At 40.0% G+C, this 15,279-nt stretch overlaps 3 protein-coding genes across 3 annotated transcripts; 1 reads left to right on the forward strand and 2 right to left on the reverse strand.

The window, feature by feature from the left end:
* Positions 1–1,261: 1,261 nt before the first annotated feature.
* LOC119547821 lies at positions 1,262–2,089 on the reverse strand. The gene has a single exon (XM_037854844.1). It carries the CDS (start codon positions 1,956–1,958, stop codon positions 1,281–1,283), a length of 678 nt encoding a protein of 225 aa, XP_037710772.1. The 5' UTR covers positions 1,959–2,089; the 3' UTR covers positions 1,262–1,280.
* Positions 2,090–7,716: 5,627 nt separating this feature from the next.
* Positions 7,717–9,359, forward strand: LOC119547085. The gene has a single exon (XM_037853785.1). The coding sequence runs from the start codon at positions 7,747–7,749 to the stop codon at positions 9,139–9,141; it is 1,395 nt and encodes a 464-aa protein (XP_037709713.1). The 5' UTR covers positions 7,717–7,746; the 3' UTR covers positions 9,142–9,359.
* Positions 9,360–14,186: 4,827 nt separating this feature from the next.
* On the reverse strand, positions 14,187–14,927 carry LOC119546219. Its single transcript, XM_037852359.1, has one exon. It carries the CDS (start codon positions 14,925–14,927, stop codon positions 14,187–14,189), a length of 741 nt encoding a protein of 246 aa, XP_037708287.1.
* Between the last annotated feature and the right edge of the window lie 352 nt (positions 14,928–15,279).

The following is a 15,279-nucleotide window of genomic DNA, read 5'->3' on the forward strand; positions in this document are numbered from 1 at the left end:
GAATACGTATAGTTATGTATTATGTGAGCTATCCCATGGTGGGCACTCCTAATTCCCATTCGATGGAAATTGTCGCTCATTTTCATGTCCCGTGCAGTGGCAGTTCAGATATTTTACATAACTATATAGGCCCATTTGTACATACAAATACACAAATAAATCCAATCCAATATAATTGCAGTGGACATGCCAAAGAGCAACACCACGGAGTGCTTTTGGCAAAAAATGGGTGGCTTTGGGGTGGCCTTAGGGTGGTGTTGGGGTGGTGTTGGGGTGGTCTGAATGGGTTGGATGGTGATGGTGCGTTGACGTTGTCATCAAAATAAAAATTAATTATGCATTCTATGCGCTGCATTTGAATTGCTTTTGTTGTTTGTTACTGTCATTCCCATTTTGAGTGCGTTTGTTGTGGCATCGTTGCAGTTGTTGTTGCCTTTGTATCTGGTTTTATTGGTGCTTTTGTTGTGCGGGATTAATGTGGCATTAAAGCACCGCGCATACTTTTTAGCATTTGGATCCGATAACTGCGGGGCAAATAAATTACAAATATAATAATTAAGCAGCATTATTTTTGACAAAACAAATGCACAAACAACGCCACAGCGCCAAATCTCACCCCGAATAAAATCGTTGAAAATCGGGGGCGGCTATCGGGCATGGTATAGTATAGAATATATTGTATGTAGTTCCGCCCCTCGGCGGTAGATGGCGATGGCGCCACTTTGGGCGTGCTGTGCGTTGTCGCACTAAAATGCATTTGTGCATAGGAATTAATTACGCATAATGACAATTTGATAAAATTGAAAAATTACATTTTATTTAAATTGATTTATTGTAATTAAAAATTCTATAATGGCACCCAGGGTCCGAGTTCGCGGTGCCATGCCAGAAATGCGTTTCGTGAACAATGCGAATTTAATTTTATCAGCGCAGAACATTGTTGTTGGATGATTGTGTGCCATTGATTAGTGCAACAAAAGTATTCAAATAATTAGCAAAGTTATCGCAAACAAAGTTAAGTTCTATATATTCACAGACCCATTATGCGGGTAGTTGGAATTAGAGGTGTTATGAAGATGTCCTTACTATTATATAAGTAGTTTAAATATATATTGTTGCTTTGACATCTTGGGCAATAAATGTACTTTTTTTTTTTGTGAATATTTATAATTGTAAGAAATGTATATAGCTTTTTATAAAATCCCCATTTGATTTTAGGAACAATACCATTTTCCTCATCTTTACTTATAAACACATAATATTTAAAGAAACCGAAAAATTTAATAAAAATAGAACACATAGGATAGTTTTTCTTTAAACCATTCGATAAAGCGAACTTTTTTGTGTGTAATTGCGGGTTGCTCATCTTCTTTTTCAGGTTTTCCCATTTCCAGTTGAATGGGAGTTACCTCATTCGCTTCCTTAACATCCTCCACATTAATAGTAACCGTCATTGTACTTGTTTTCTGACTATCAGTGGGTATACCATTATCCGCCGATGCATTTTCCAGGGCTTCAATAAGTGCAGCTTCGGTCACGGGATTTTCCACCTTGACTTTCACGCGAATATCGCCGCCATATCCAATCTTTTGGCCATTATAACTCAAAGCAATTTGGGAATCCACCAAGCTAAAGTACTTCAAGTACATGCAGTTCGTTTTGGTAAAGTTTTTGGCCACAATATTGCCGATATCGTGAAAGAAGCGATATACTATATAAGCCCTGTCCAACTCATAGTCGCTCACTGATATCCAAAAGGTGTTCCTAGGCTCTTCGGTATCCTTATTGTTGATTTGCTCATGAGTTTTTGCTATTTTGTCCTTAAAGATAGTCGAGGTACAGGGATAATCTTTCAAATTGTTGGGTCCACCACGGTATGGTGGTAAACACTCATCATCTGAGTGCTCTGAAAACCAACGCACTTCCAAATCTTTCTTATAGCCATGTGAATCGTTCATTTCGTGAGGTCTTCTGTGCTTAAATATATTTTTACTATTTATTCGGGAGAATTTGATTTGCTTATTCTGACAGTTTGTGGATGGATTACTATTATTGGTCACATTAATTTAGTACCGAAATAAAAGTTCAAACACGTGTCTATTTTACAGAAATATTTGGGGAGTAAAAACACCCTGATAAAGTGATCAATAACAGTGTAATTCACATAATAAGTTGTAAGAAGGAAAATGAATGAACATATCATGTATTTATCATAATATCTGCTTTATAAGTTAATTTCAAAAAATTTTTAAAAATTACAGAATCGAAAGGGTATGCTTTTACCAACCAACATTATAATACCCTTAGAAACGGGGAAAGAATCAAAAGAAATCTATTTCCACTGACGGACAAATCCTTCCTATGTTTTATTTATGAATACTTTATCCACCGATTCCTGAGGAAATACCAGATATGATTTAGGTTACCCTTCGACCCCACCACACACTCCCACCGAAATCGATGGGATGAACCCAGCCACAAGAACCGGACAACATCAAACGGTCCGTGGGCCCCGAACACCCGGTTTTGCTTTATTTACGCATAATTTCGTACAATTTATGAGCTAGGTATTCGGGGCTCCACATGCATAAATTTCCCAGCTCCAGAACACAGGGCGGGATACGAATTTCGAATGGTGGAGAGTTCAAAGCGTTTTCCATTCCCCGAGTCAATAAAATATTAAAAATTAGCTGATATAAATATAAGTAATACTTGGAGGCGCCAATGGGAGAGGTAGAGGTCTAGTTGCAGGGCGTGAAGTGGTTGTGATTGTAAATTCCAGTGGTTTGCCACCCACTATGAGGCTCAAAGAAACCGACACGGAAGTGTCTTTCACCTGGACCCATTGTAGAAGCCATTAGTTAGATAGGGGATTAAAGGCGGCTGCTTCCGTGGGTCAGGTCAAATCAAAGGAACTTCAAACGGACCAGTGATTGGCTCTCATTCTCATCATAATTCTGGCGATCGAATGAGCTCCTAATTTGTTTATTTGTTTGCCCACAGTGGCGGCGGCAAACCTTTGAACCGACCGACTCTATCGAACTCAGGTGCGATCTGATGGATCAGCCACATATACTATATGCCAAGTGCGTAATACTTCCCTTCCCGCTTTCATAACCCTCGGCACTTGCAACGGGATATCCAAGGTGTTAATCATCCGCAAATCGTTAAGCATAATCTCGGAAACGCCCCAGATCAAAGACGTATCTCATTCGTGACCCGATAAAATCCAATGAGCTATTCGCTAACGAACTGTGATCTATCTGTTGGCCTGAAGAACAAAACTTCGGAATGCTGGGCTGCCGTTTACACTTTCTTTATCAGGTCTTTGGCTGGTGTGATCTTATCAAAGCGAAAAATGGGCATAAATTATTATTTTTTACCATAAATGGATTTTTGTTGGGTTAAAAACTAGCAAAATAGTATATAAACATCATTCTTTGCCTGAAACTGTTAAGAATTACCAAATCTGAAAAAATCGAAGGGAAATAAGAATTTTATGATAAACCCTCCCATTTATTAGATTACTTCTTCTTTTAATTTTCAAGTAATTCAAAGTGGAACAATTTCCAACGAAAAGTGTAAAGTTCCTTTTTTAAAAAATTTCAATCACAGACATTTTGTAGGTAAACAATTTTGAAAAAAGGTATAACAAACAATATTAAAAACAGCAAATGGTTTTTACATTTCCATAAGATTGTAAGATGTGGCAACCTAAAGTTGTCAAATTTAAAATTCTTAGTTTTGAATTTTTACTAAGATCAAAAAAACTAAGAAAAATATATAAAATTCAAATTAAAACTAATTTCAAACATAAGCAAAATGTTGGATTTTATCAGAAGATGTTATTTTGGATATTATGTATATTATGATAGATTTCAACTGTAAGCTTAAAAAAACTACCCAAAAGTTCATATTAAATTAAGTTCTCTAAGCAGAATGTTAATTATTTTCTATCTAATTTTTAATTCAAATAAATTTTTAGCTTGCCCATTTTTTATTTTAAGTATAAGAATTAAATAAATTTTTTAGGGGTTGACCTTACAATTTAAAGTTTGCTTTACCATTTCACAGCCTTCCATTTGAATTCGCTGGGTTGTTTTGAAAAAGCTCACCAACACAGCCTTTTACTGTTTATATTTTTTATTGGTGGGTGGGTTGTGGAGGGCGGCAGTGGGTGGGGCAGGTGCCGTGGAGGTCGTGCGTCGACGCCTCTGCCGACGTCGCTGCCCAAAGTTGCCGGCAATTTTTGCACATGCAGCTCTGTTTACAAGTGTGTGCGTGTGTGTGTGCCTTGTGCGATTTGTTTGTGTTGGAGAGCACGCGGCTCTCTCTCTCATTCTGGTTTTCTTTCTCCCAATTCGACTCTCTCCCTTGCAGCGCTGTTTCCAATCAGAGAGAGAGAGAGAGAGCGCCCAATTGGTCTAACGCTCTCTCATTTCCCCTTTTTGCAGAGACAGCTGCGGTTCTATTTCAGACGTTCCTATTGCCCCGCTATTTCCCCTTAAACAGCGTTCGCTCTTGCTCTCTCGCTCTCTTTTGGCTTGTTTTCTACTTCCCCTGCGGGCGAGCAGCGGCGCAAAGCGCTATCTCGCTCTCGCACCCAATAGAAGTGGGCTAGTTAAAGGTTTTTGCTTCTTTTTCGCTCTTTATTTATTTCGCTTTTTGCGCTTTCTTTGTTTTTACCTTCCCTGCAAGCAAAAGGGCGATATTTCTATCGCCTGTCGTCCAGAAGTCACTTCTTAGTAACTTCTGCGCGATAGAAACGCGATAGAACACATTTTACAAAAACAAAATATACATGTATCGCGAAGAAGTAACTTCCAAGTCACTTCTGGACGATAGAAAGGCGATAGTACACATTTTACAAAAACAAAAAGGGTCGGGATCGCGAAGAAGTAACTTCTGAGACACTTCTGCGCGATAGAAAGACGATAGTAGTGAGTAAAACACGCGATAAAAAGAGGTCGCGGTAATTTTCCGTTACCCCTTTTTTTCAGAAAATTTTTTGGGTCTTCCTTTTGACCCACGCCGTTATTTTTCGCCCGAGCGTCATTTCGTTGCGTGATTTGTCTGTGAACAGTGCGGTTTTGTATCAAATTTGTGCGTTTTAAAAATATACCTTTGTATTTTTCTAAATGTTTTTAATTGTTTTTAATTGCGTGCGAAATTACGTGCTTATCGTGAGATGTACGAATATGTAAACCTTTATTCGGACAAGCTAGCTGTGGACATTACTTGGTGTGTAACTGCGGAGAAACCCAGCATCCAACGATTCTCAACATATTTCATTGTAAAAGGTAATGTCTTCTAGTTCATTTTTACTTAGAGTGAACAAAAAACAATTTTGGTTTCTGTTTCTTTTAGAAATGGTTATAAGTAAATTTCTTATGTCGACGGAGCTGGACCTAAATAACATTGTTCAGCAAAATTTCCTACATGCCATGGACCGTGTATACAAGCGGACAAAGCACGTATACAAAAAAATAAATGCAAAATATTAAAAGTAAAAAAAAATATGTTTTTATTCAAGATTTTCCAATTGGGAAAGACTCTTCTAGGTATCTTCTACAAGCATATGTAAAGTCACTTTTAAGTGACTTCCATAAGTGACTTCGGCGACACTTCCAGAAGTTACTTCGGCGATATCGCATTCGGATCGCGGGAGTGACTCCCTTCGGGAAGAAATGTGCCACTTCGGCGACACTTCTAGGAGTGACTTCGGCGACACTTCCAGAAGTGACTTCGGCGACACTTCCAGAAGTGACTTCGGCGACACTTCCAGAAGTGACTTCGGCGATATCGCATTCGGATCGCGGAAGTGACTCCCGTCGGGAAGAAATGTGCCACTTCGGCGACACTTCTCGAAGTCACTTCGGCGTCACTTCCAGAAGTGACTTCGGCGACACTTGTAGAAGTGTCGCCGAAGTGGCACATTTCTTCCCGACGGGAGTCACTTCCGCGATCCGAATGCGATATCGCGGACGATCGTTTTCATCTTCTAGAAGTCACTTAATAGTGCCTTCCGCGATAGAAAATGCTTGCAGGGTTTCTGCGTTTGTTTGCGAGCGTTTGAGTGTGTGTGTGTGTTAATTGTTGTTGGTGGCAAAGTGAAGCGCAATGAGAAAAGGGGCGGGGGTGGGGGTGTATGTATTGTCATATTCCGTCTTGTCTTTTTTTTGCTATCTTCAACTTGACGTTTATTTTTCAGTTTCACCTTTCTCCTCCTCCCATTCATCCTGCTTTCCTTTCCACCTTTCCTCCACTTCCTCTTCCATTGTGTTAGCATTTTATTCGGTGGTCAGGTGAGAATTACACCGACGATTTTGTGGACCGAAGGTCTAAATAATAATATAAAATATAAAAACATAAACTTTGATTTGCATTTGAATGTTGAAAGGTATTTTAAGATTAAAATTACAAACAATATTATTTAGATGTTCTATAAGGACACTTATTCGCAAGGCAAGAAATTATCAAGGGGTTGCAAAAATCTTTTGATTTTAGATTTGAGATTGAGTGAATTTTGGCAACAAATAAATGCCACGTTGTGATTAAAATAATAATAAAAACTTTGTATTTAATGACAAAATAGACAAAACTTAGATAAAATAGCTAATGAAAGAATTCTACATATTTAAATTTATAAAATTTTCAATTTTTTAAGCCTGAGGTCACAGTTGGTATATCTTCAAAAAGGAATGATAGGTAATTGGTAATTGCATTTTAACCTGAAAATAAATAAATAAAAAATGTATTTGTAATAAGTCATTTGTGTAAGTATAAAAATATAAAGTTATTCTGATAGGGTCTAAAAAAGTTAATATAATTATTGTGCCCCCAATCCTATATATTACAAAAATTACAACATCCATTGACATATTTGTCACAAATTTAAGTACTCTTTACTTAGACACATTTTATTACCTCCAAAGTACTAGTTTTCAAATTCCTGTAAGTGGTCACATCCCCTCTTGTCCTCGCAATGGTCTCGATGAAGAGCAGGGAGCTCGCGAAGAGTGTCTTCCAGTCGGGCAGGTGTCTCTATCGATTGCTGGCCTGTGCTTGCCGGGGTCCCCGGCGAATCCCGAATGCCGGCTACCTGAGCACCGTTAGCTATGTCGAGCAATTCTTGCAGGGCAATTCTTGGCTGAGGAGCAGTAATTTGTTCGTGGAGAAGACTCAGCCCATTTGGGAGGAGGGCGTGTCTCCGCTGGGGAGAGCGGACTGGAACGTTACTGTGGAAATGGAGAGAAACCTACTGCATATGATCGAACTGATCGGAGATTTTCTACGCCCCGTAACGCTTAAGGTCCTGCTAAGGATCCTCAACCCTATTGGGCATTCCTGGAATACAGCGCAAGAAGAGGATGAAGATTTGCCGGTAACCTGCACCGAGGTTACCGACTTGCACCCACTCAAACTGGACCCTATAGACCCATAGAAGAATTGGATTTGATAGCCAGAAGACTCTCGATAAAGAATTCCCTAATGGGGTGTGCTCTGACATGCCATTTAAAAAGATGAAGATGAAGACTTTCCAGTGACCTGAACCGAGGTTACCGAACTGCAGCCACTCAAACTGGGACCTATAGACCCCTAGAAGAATTGGATTTGATAGCCAGAAGACTCCCGATGAAGAATTCCCTAATGGGGTGTGCTCTGAGATGCCATTTAAAAATTTCACATGACAGTTGTATTTAAATTTGGAGAAACTATATTTTTATTAAAAACGGAATAGCAAGAATGATTAGCCTGAGGAGTGGAATCTTCGCGGGCAGTCTTCTCGGTAGCGGCTCTTGCCTACAGCGACTTGCGCCCTGTGCTTGTCGCTCTTCGCGAAAGCCCTCGCCGAGAAAGTCTCCGAAGAAACCATTTGAACTGCAGCGGGACAATATCTCTGGGGAGCAGAGACGCCTGTTGGCCCTAACGGAGATGGGATGTCGATGTCCTCCCAGGTCGCCCAAGGAGCGTTGGTTCTTTACCAACCAGCGAATAATTTTAGCCCTGGCCATAGCTCTGGATCGTCCACCCGACTTGGTATCCGAATTTCTGCACTCGCTAACCCTACAGAACTTTGCCCGGATTATAAAACCGCCTGATAGCATCGGGGTTTCTTGCAAAGTACCCTATGTAAATTGTTATGCCTGTGATAATTTCATGAGAATCTTTGATATTCATGGGAACTTAAGGAGTCGCTATAACAAGGACTCACTTAAGATGCTATTGCGTCTCGTACAAGCGGTTTTAAGACAAGATTCCCAAAGAGAGCCGAGAGAACCGCTTGACACAAGTTTTGGCGCCCAACGTGGGGCATTTGATGGGAATTCCAAAGCGAAGAGAGCTGGCATCGATAGGGACTCCATCGCTCGGCAAAATGGCAAAAGGCGAATGAGAAACTCGGAAGCGAGGGCCGCCATAAACAGAACCGATTTCAGTATTGGACAAGTAGAGCCCACCATCGGAGATCCTGGCTATGTTTTTGGGTCTAGCCTTGACTTCTCGGACTGGGATGACCCCATGTATACGCCTGAAGACTGGTTGTTTGATGATTCGCTAACTTCACAGCGTTTTAAGCGGTTGGAAAACTTACTAATTCAGCTCAATGAGAAGACCTACCTAACACGCGATTCAGACCATCTGATAACCGCCATTAGAGACCTTAACTTGGGTAGAACTGTCACTAATCCACCGCAGTATACGAATGATAAGGTTAACGTCAAGAAAATTTCCGATTCCTATTATGAAAGGGTTAAGGCATCTGCTTCAAGAACTCTGTTTAAGAAACGCTCAACCCATCATATCAGGAAGAGGAAGAAAAGCCCCGAAGAGGATTCGATGCACAAAGTGCACACTGACAAACTGTACTATGGGGCACCGGTTCCAGTGCTCATGCATGAACCCTTCGATCGAGAGAAGCCATGGACCTGGTTGCGCCGACATCCCCATCAAAAGCGGATGGACGACACGGGCCACGTGACCGAGGGTAGCATCCATCGGTACCGGCGCTCCACCATCGAGCAGCTGATGCAAAAGGCCAGGGAGCGCTCCTCGGTAAGCACGGTGATATCCATGGACTCGGATCGCGAAACCAAGTCGAACACCCAGACAAAGTTTGGTAAAAAACACACCAGAAGATAGACAGTAGTCTCCTTACTATCCCCAACTCGGGATTTTTGTAATTCCGTTCCTTAATGAAAATATGTAGCTAAATAATCATAGGTCCTGGTGAACATCTAATAAATATAGAACATTTAGGGGTACTTGAAATCTATAAATGACAAACCAACATTTTGGAATCGAAATCTAAAAATAAAAAATTAATAATGTTTTATTAATATATTACAATGGTATTCTGATTTTTAAAGTTTTATTTTATGTTTCCCCTTAGATTTGACTTATATGCTTACGCAAAATTAAGAATATTAAATGTTTTTTTAAAAGGTTTATTATTTTAACGACTATTCAACATTAAACTTAAATATTTGGTAAAATAAAATAAGAAAGGAATTATAAAATAAGTGTTGTTTTTAATGTTTTTAATTCATTTCTTATTTTTTTTAAACTTATAATTATTTAAATTAAAATTATTTAAATATTTAACTCAAATAATTTCTTGATGTTTTAAAAATATTTTAAAATTAAAACTGCAATTTTGTAAGTATGCCTTAGAGAAATGTTTAGTTATTCGATGGTCCTAAATCGAGTAAGGATTTGATCAATTAATTTTTAAATAATCCATTAAGTTTTTGTGCATTTTTGGTACATTTCACCTACAGATTGTATTAGTAACCTCAAAAGCGGGAACTATCTTGGTCCCGATCGTATCCCCACTCTAATAATCTTTTCCCCGAGTGGTGGCATTGGAAATCTGCCTAAGCCACCGCAACTGTGCTGTTAAATCATTTTGATAATGACACCCGATGGCCGAGGGGCCCCAACCGAGGAAGTCGGATGCCTATGCCTTTCGAGGGCGCTACGAGTAGTATTTTTAGACCGCCACGTCGCCAAGTCGCACCGTGTTTTGGTATATTTTCGTGATTTGAGTTTTATGACGTGTAGTAATTTGTTGGCTCGTTAAGTTTCTTTAATAGGCTGCTGGGCGAGGGGAGAACCGATTCGGTGCGGTGCAACCCGTTCGCTGCATATCGAAATGATCTTTTGCTTTTCGCCTGGCTCTCTCTTTGGCCAATAAAATTCCAAAATTTTTTACGACCAGCAAAAGGGAAATCCAACCGAAATGTTTTTTATTGCACCAGAAACACTCAATAAAAGCGAATTATTAGTGTTGGATTGCTGTTCTTTGTTTTTGTGTGCTGGCCCTCCTTTCCAATTCTATTCCATATTTTTGTTGCGCTTTTTTATGCAACTTTTGTTGCTTCTTCATGTATATTTTTTTTGGTTGAGGTGTAAATGCATTTTTATTACAGTTTTAAAGCCAACAGCAGTTTATAGTGGGCTTTCATTTCTGCCCCGATTTGTATAGTTCTATTTGTGTGGTTGTGCGTTGAGCCCTAAGCTTTTTTGTGGAGTTGGCTCTTTTAAATGGTGATCTGTTGTTTATGAACATACATATTTATTATGGCTTTTATATTTCGAGAATTACGCGATTTGATTAATTGCTTTAATGGAGCGGTTTGAAAAGATATGTGTTACGAATCGTAACGTACGACTTAGTATGGAGTAATATTATTGTCCTTTTTATTATAATATAACAATTTAAAGTGGAAAATAAAAAATATATTTGATTTTAGAAATTGACTTTAGAAATTTTGGATTATATAATTTTAAGAGCAATATAGTAGACCATCTGAAAGATATATTATTATACTTTGCTTTTTTAAAATTTTTTGAAATGTGAAAAACAAATAAAAACTTTATAACTAAAATTTGCTGTTATTAAAAAAAAAAAGGAATAAAAAAAGTCAATCAATTCAATTAATGACTATTTTATTTAATTTTAAACATTTACAAGTAATCAGAATGTTATGGAATATGTAGTTGAAAATGTTTCATACAATAAAATCGATTTTATAAAATATATCTCGAATTGTTTATATAAATAGTATAAAAAGTGGAATACATATGAAAGAAAGTTCGGAATATTTCCATTCTAACTGAAATTGCACGCATCTAAATTGGGGAATTGCCACTACTCGTAAACAATGTCCTCAGTTGGTCGAAAACAAGACCATAAACCACGATGAAGGACCATTTCGCACTGCGAAAGAGTGTGTCGCCTGTCAGGCAGTGACATCATAATAGTGTCATTGTCATCAGACCTATGCCATTGCATGGAGGACATGGCTCAAATTTTGAAGCGCCAGAGTCATAAATCAAAAAAAGCGTCGCATGACAAGCTAAACAAACAAAAACAATTAGAAACAAGCGCAAAAACTAAACGGAACTGAAGGATGGGGGATGTGGATGTGCGCCATGAGCTCCATATGATCCATATGCTGGGTATAAATAAACAATGCAGCCCAACAAGGACGACAAGGACAGCAACGACAACATTTCATCAACGCAAACGAGCGAAACGTTTATCAACTGCTCAAATGGCCATTAAACGTGTGTGTGTCCCGACATCAACGCCCCCAAAAGTGGGCGGGGAGGGGGGTTGACTATCCAGGATCCGGGATCCAGGACTATCTGCCAGGACATTCATCAAACGATAAATTGAGTGAATGACTTCATGATGGCGATGCAAAAGGGGCGCACTTCCTCACTTCCGGTCACCCATACACATCCACACACACACACTCACACGGACAATTGGCCATGTTGCAGTTGTTGCCCCCGGAGGCGGTGCGTTTGCCACGCCCCCTTCGCCACCATGGCGAAAAGCAGATGGAAAAGCCCCGGAGAAAAACCCATTTTGAGCGACTGTCTGCTGTCTGCCTTAAATTGCCATCACATCCTGTTTGTTGGGCGCTTGTTGGATGGAGTGCAAAGGACGAAGGACGAAGGACGAAGGATGGCTTGCCAATTGTTTCTCTGATTGGTATTCATCCATGGACTGTCCAGTTGGTGCAGCCCGTCAGGACCTGTTATCCTTTCGGCTCCCGCTTTTTGGCCGCTTTTTCGCCTGCACTCTTGTCTTCGTCCTTAGGCCACATCCATCATTCGGCGCCCGACGTGACGTTAGTGTTTTAATGGACTCCACTTGTCTGCCTTGATCACACAGGACCCAGGAGTTCAGATGGCCAGAAGTCCAGCATCCAGAGTCCTGGCCCACATCCTTTGGCTGCATTGTTTGTCTACGTGCTGGCAGCCGACGAGTCGGTCAGCCGGTATGAGGGCTTTTTTATTGCAGCCGGCCTGGACTTGGACTCATTTGCATCTTTATTTGAGTCAGAGGCGTATTTATCTTTCGTCTTTGCAGTTGATTTGGCATGCACTCAGAGAAAATAAGTGGGGTAAGGGAACAGAAGATATCTGGTTGGTATTAAATGGAAAATAAAATAAGGTGTATTTATTATTTTGATTGTGCTTGCGTTGTGTTTCACATTAATTGGTCCAGAAAATCATTTTGTATATTAGATTCGGAAAGTATGTCACAAGTAGAAGGAAGCTTTTCCGACCGTTTAAAATTATAAATTACCATAAAATGCTTAATAAATAATATAGAGGTTGTCTACTGTGTACCACCTCTCTGATCTGCCTTAAAGTAGATAATGATCTTAGAAATATTGAACTAATATAATAATTATTATGATAATAATATTCCAAATTATATTATATTTAAGGTAATATTTTTAAGGTAACATTTCCTAAATGTTAGGTAATATTGTTTTCTCATTGTAAAGAAATAAATCATTTCATTTAAAACCAGAATGAGATTAATTTGTATTTGATTATCCTACAGCAGTGTTTTCCCAAACCCGATTGAGTGTCGATCTAATTAACACACAAAAATATTCCCACCTTTGTCAGCCGAGATTACCCTTGATCGATGCAGGAACGGAAGTATTGACATCAATGTTGCGCGTTTAATGAGCTTACAATGCTCGGATCGATTGAGGGCGACATCATCATGCCACTTATATAGCCACATATACTATGTTGGCGGCTTACGTCAGTCGACTTCCTGACATTAATCGTGGCGACGGACTCCTAGCCGATTTTAATCGCTGCTAATATTTACTAATTGGCATACTTAGCCGGCGATGATTGCGATGCGAGATGAGACAGTGTGCGGTAGTACACCTCACGGACTCTCCATCAAGATGCGACACCGCCTGAAATTATCTAATGAATTTTCACTTAATCCGAATCAAAAGTGGCGATCAAGATGCCGCATCCGTTTGCATCTGTTGGCGTCGTCAGCCAAAAGAAAACTTTCTTGCCCTGCGATGTGTTGTGTCGTTGGTTGTCATAATCCGATCAGCAGGCGAATATCCGAGGCCCAAGGCCCAAGGCCCCAGAGGATCGCAATCGTATCGTATGGAGCAGGGGGTCCCGCAGGAGGGGGCTGGGAACTACCCGAGATATGATCTGTGGGGTCGTCAGCACGATCTCGAGATCTCAGTCTTCCTCAGACTTCCCTCCTTTTCCTCCATGCTCGTCTTCGTCTTCGCGTTGATTTTCATTTCATTCTCGCTAATAATTCGCCCGACAGATATTCAGGCATAATTAGAGATTAATTGTTCTATTCATAATTGGTCTTGGCTTGATATTTTTGGACATTTGGCAGGAAGGCGAAAATTACATCAACGTGGGGTTCTCTGGCTGTCACAGTTGCTAAATGGCAGGGCTGACAAAAAAGAGGTGGGGATCGGGGAATTATACTCAGAATGACAGCAACAGTTGCCCTGCGGACTCACATTTAAATATGATGAGCTGAAGAATAGTTCTTCAGCTAAAAGAACGGTATCACAAAAAATATATTAGCAGAAGTGACCATTCTTCAATCATATATTTTTATATTGACTAGTTTGTCCGTATTTGCATTCCTTCTTGAAACCAGTCAGTTGAAAAGCAAGTCAAAAAAAAAAATTAAATTAAATTAGAATCACAAATTTATCTACTTTCAGAAAAATCCTTATTTAGTTTAACGATGTTGGATTTCAATATTTTCTTAAAAAATGGGACTGTTACAAATCAAACACTTTGCCTTCAGTGCCGTTGTGTTCTAGTGACAAGGCTCTTGATACATCGCTTTCGATCGAAGTCATTCGGATGGGCTAGCCCCTTGGACAGAAGTCCACCGGCAGATGAAATAGTAGGTAGCGGATCTTCGAGCAATTCCTTTTGATTATGTCTGCGCTCTCTTCGTCTATGTAGGCCAGTATTTCGACGTTCTTCACCTCTGGGTACACCACCTTCGATTGGTACTCCGCACTGCATTCATCCAGGGGGGTTTGTTTCACCACACACCACTTGCCAGTGTCAAGTCCACAAAGCTGCTTCTCGAAAATGTTAAATATGCGACAGAGACGAGCGTCCACCACCTGTGGTATCACGAAAGACACCTTGATGAGTTCAAAGTGCCGGATGAAAGAGGTCACTTTAAAGGGGGGGCAGATCCCTCTGGTCTGGGTGATCAGCCAGTCCTTCGTATGATCATCCCGGCCGACGATTATCAAGTTGCAATCGAATTGCTCCACCGAGGTGCACTCGCTGAAGCGCAGAGTACTGACTTCATCTCCAACGGTGTGGAAGGATTTCAGCAGGAACTGAAGGACGCAAGTAAACTGGCAGCAACAGGGGTCCTCCTCATTGCTCACAACCACGCCGTACCGCCGATCCTCAGGCATGACCTTGGTATAGGGAGGACGGCTCGGGTCTCCCTCGCAGCATTCTACATTACACCCCTTCGAGGGACAAGCTTGCAGCGTGCAGCTACTTGCGGTAGGCACATCGCCCACGGTAGAGTTTGACCACGAACTTAGATCTGATCCCGAGCTGCAATCGTCAGAATCCATGACTTCGATACCGCTTAACAATAAATTTTGATAGCGAAAAAATTGTGTTGTTTGGAGTATTAGAATATATAATATAGAATAAAAATGGTACTGTGTAAAGAGCACTTAAATTTAAATAAAAATCACAACCTTACTAATCAAAGGATTTTTGATGAATGAGTGTGAAACATTCACCATCTAGGCAAATGGGCGAACGCTCAAGTCACAGCCTTCTATTTACAAAAACTTTTAAAATTGTATTTTCACTAGAAAATTGAAAGAGGTAAAAATTAATTGGTTCTAATAAACGTATAGCGCTCTTATCAGTGGCGGATCGAGAATTTGTTTGTGGGGGTAATATGTCTCAAATTTT

The sequence above is a fragment of the Drosophila subpulchrella genome, chromosome 2L, assembly GCF_014743375.2.
Source record: "Drosophila subpulchrella strain 33 F10 #4 breed RU33 chromosome 2L, RU_Dsub_v1.1 Primary Assembly, whole genome shotgun sequence".
NCBI lineage: Eukaryota > Metazoa > Arthropoda > Insecta > Diptera > Drosophilidae > Drosophila > Drosophila subpulchrella.

Bases quoted from the DNA above. Each gene is read 5' to 3' on its own strand.
- LOC119547821 (XM_037854844.1), bottom strand. From the start codon at position 1,958: ATGAACGATTCACATGGCTATAAGAAAGATTTGGAAGTGCGTTGGTTT.
- LOC119547085 (XM_037853785.1), top strand. From the start codon at position 7,747: ATGATTAGCCTGAGGAGTGGAATCTTCGCGGGCAGTCTTCTCGGTAGC.
- LOC119546219 (XM_037852359.1), bottom strand. From the start codon at position 14,927: ATGGATTCTGACGATTGCAGCTCGGGATCAGATCTAAGTTCGTGGTCA.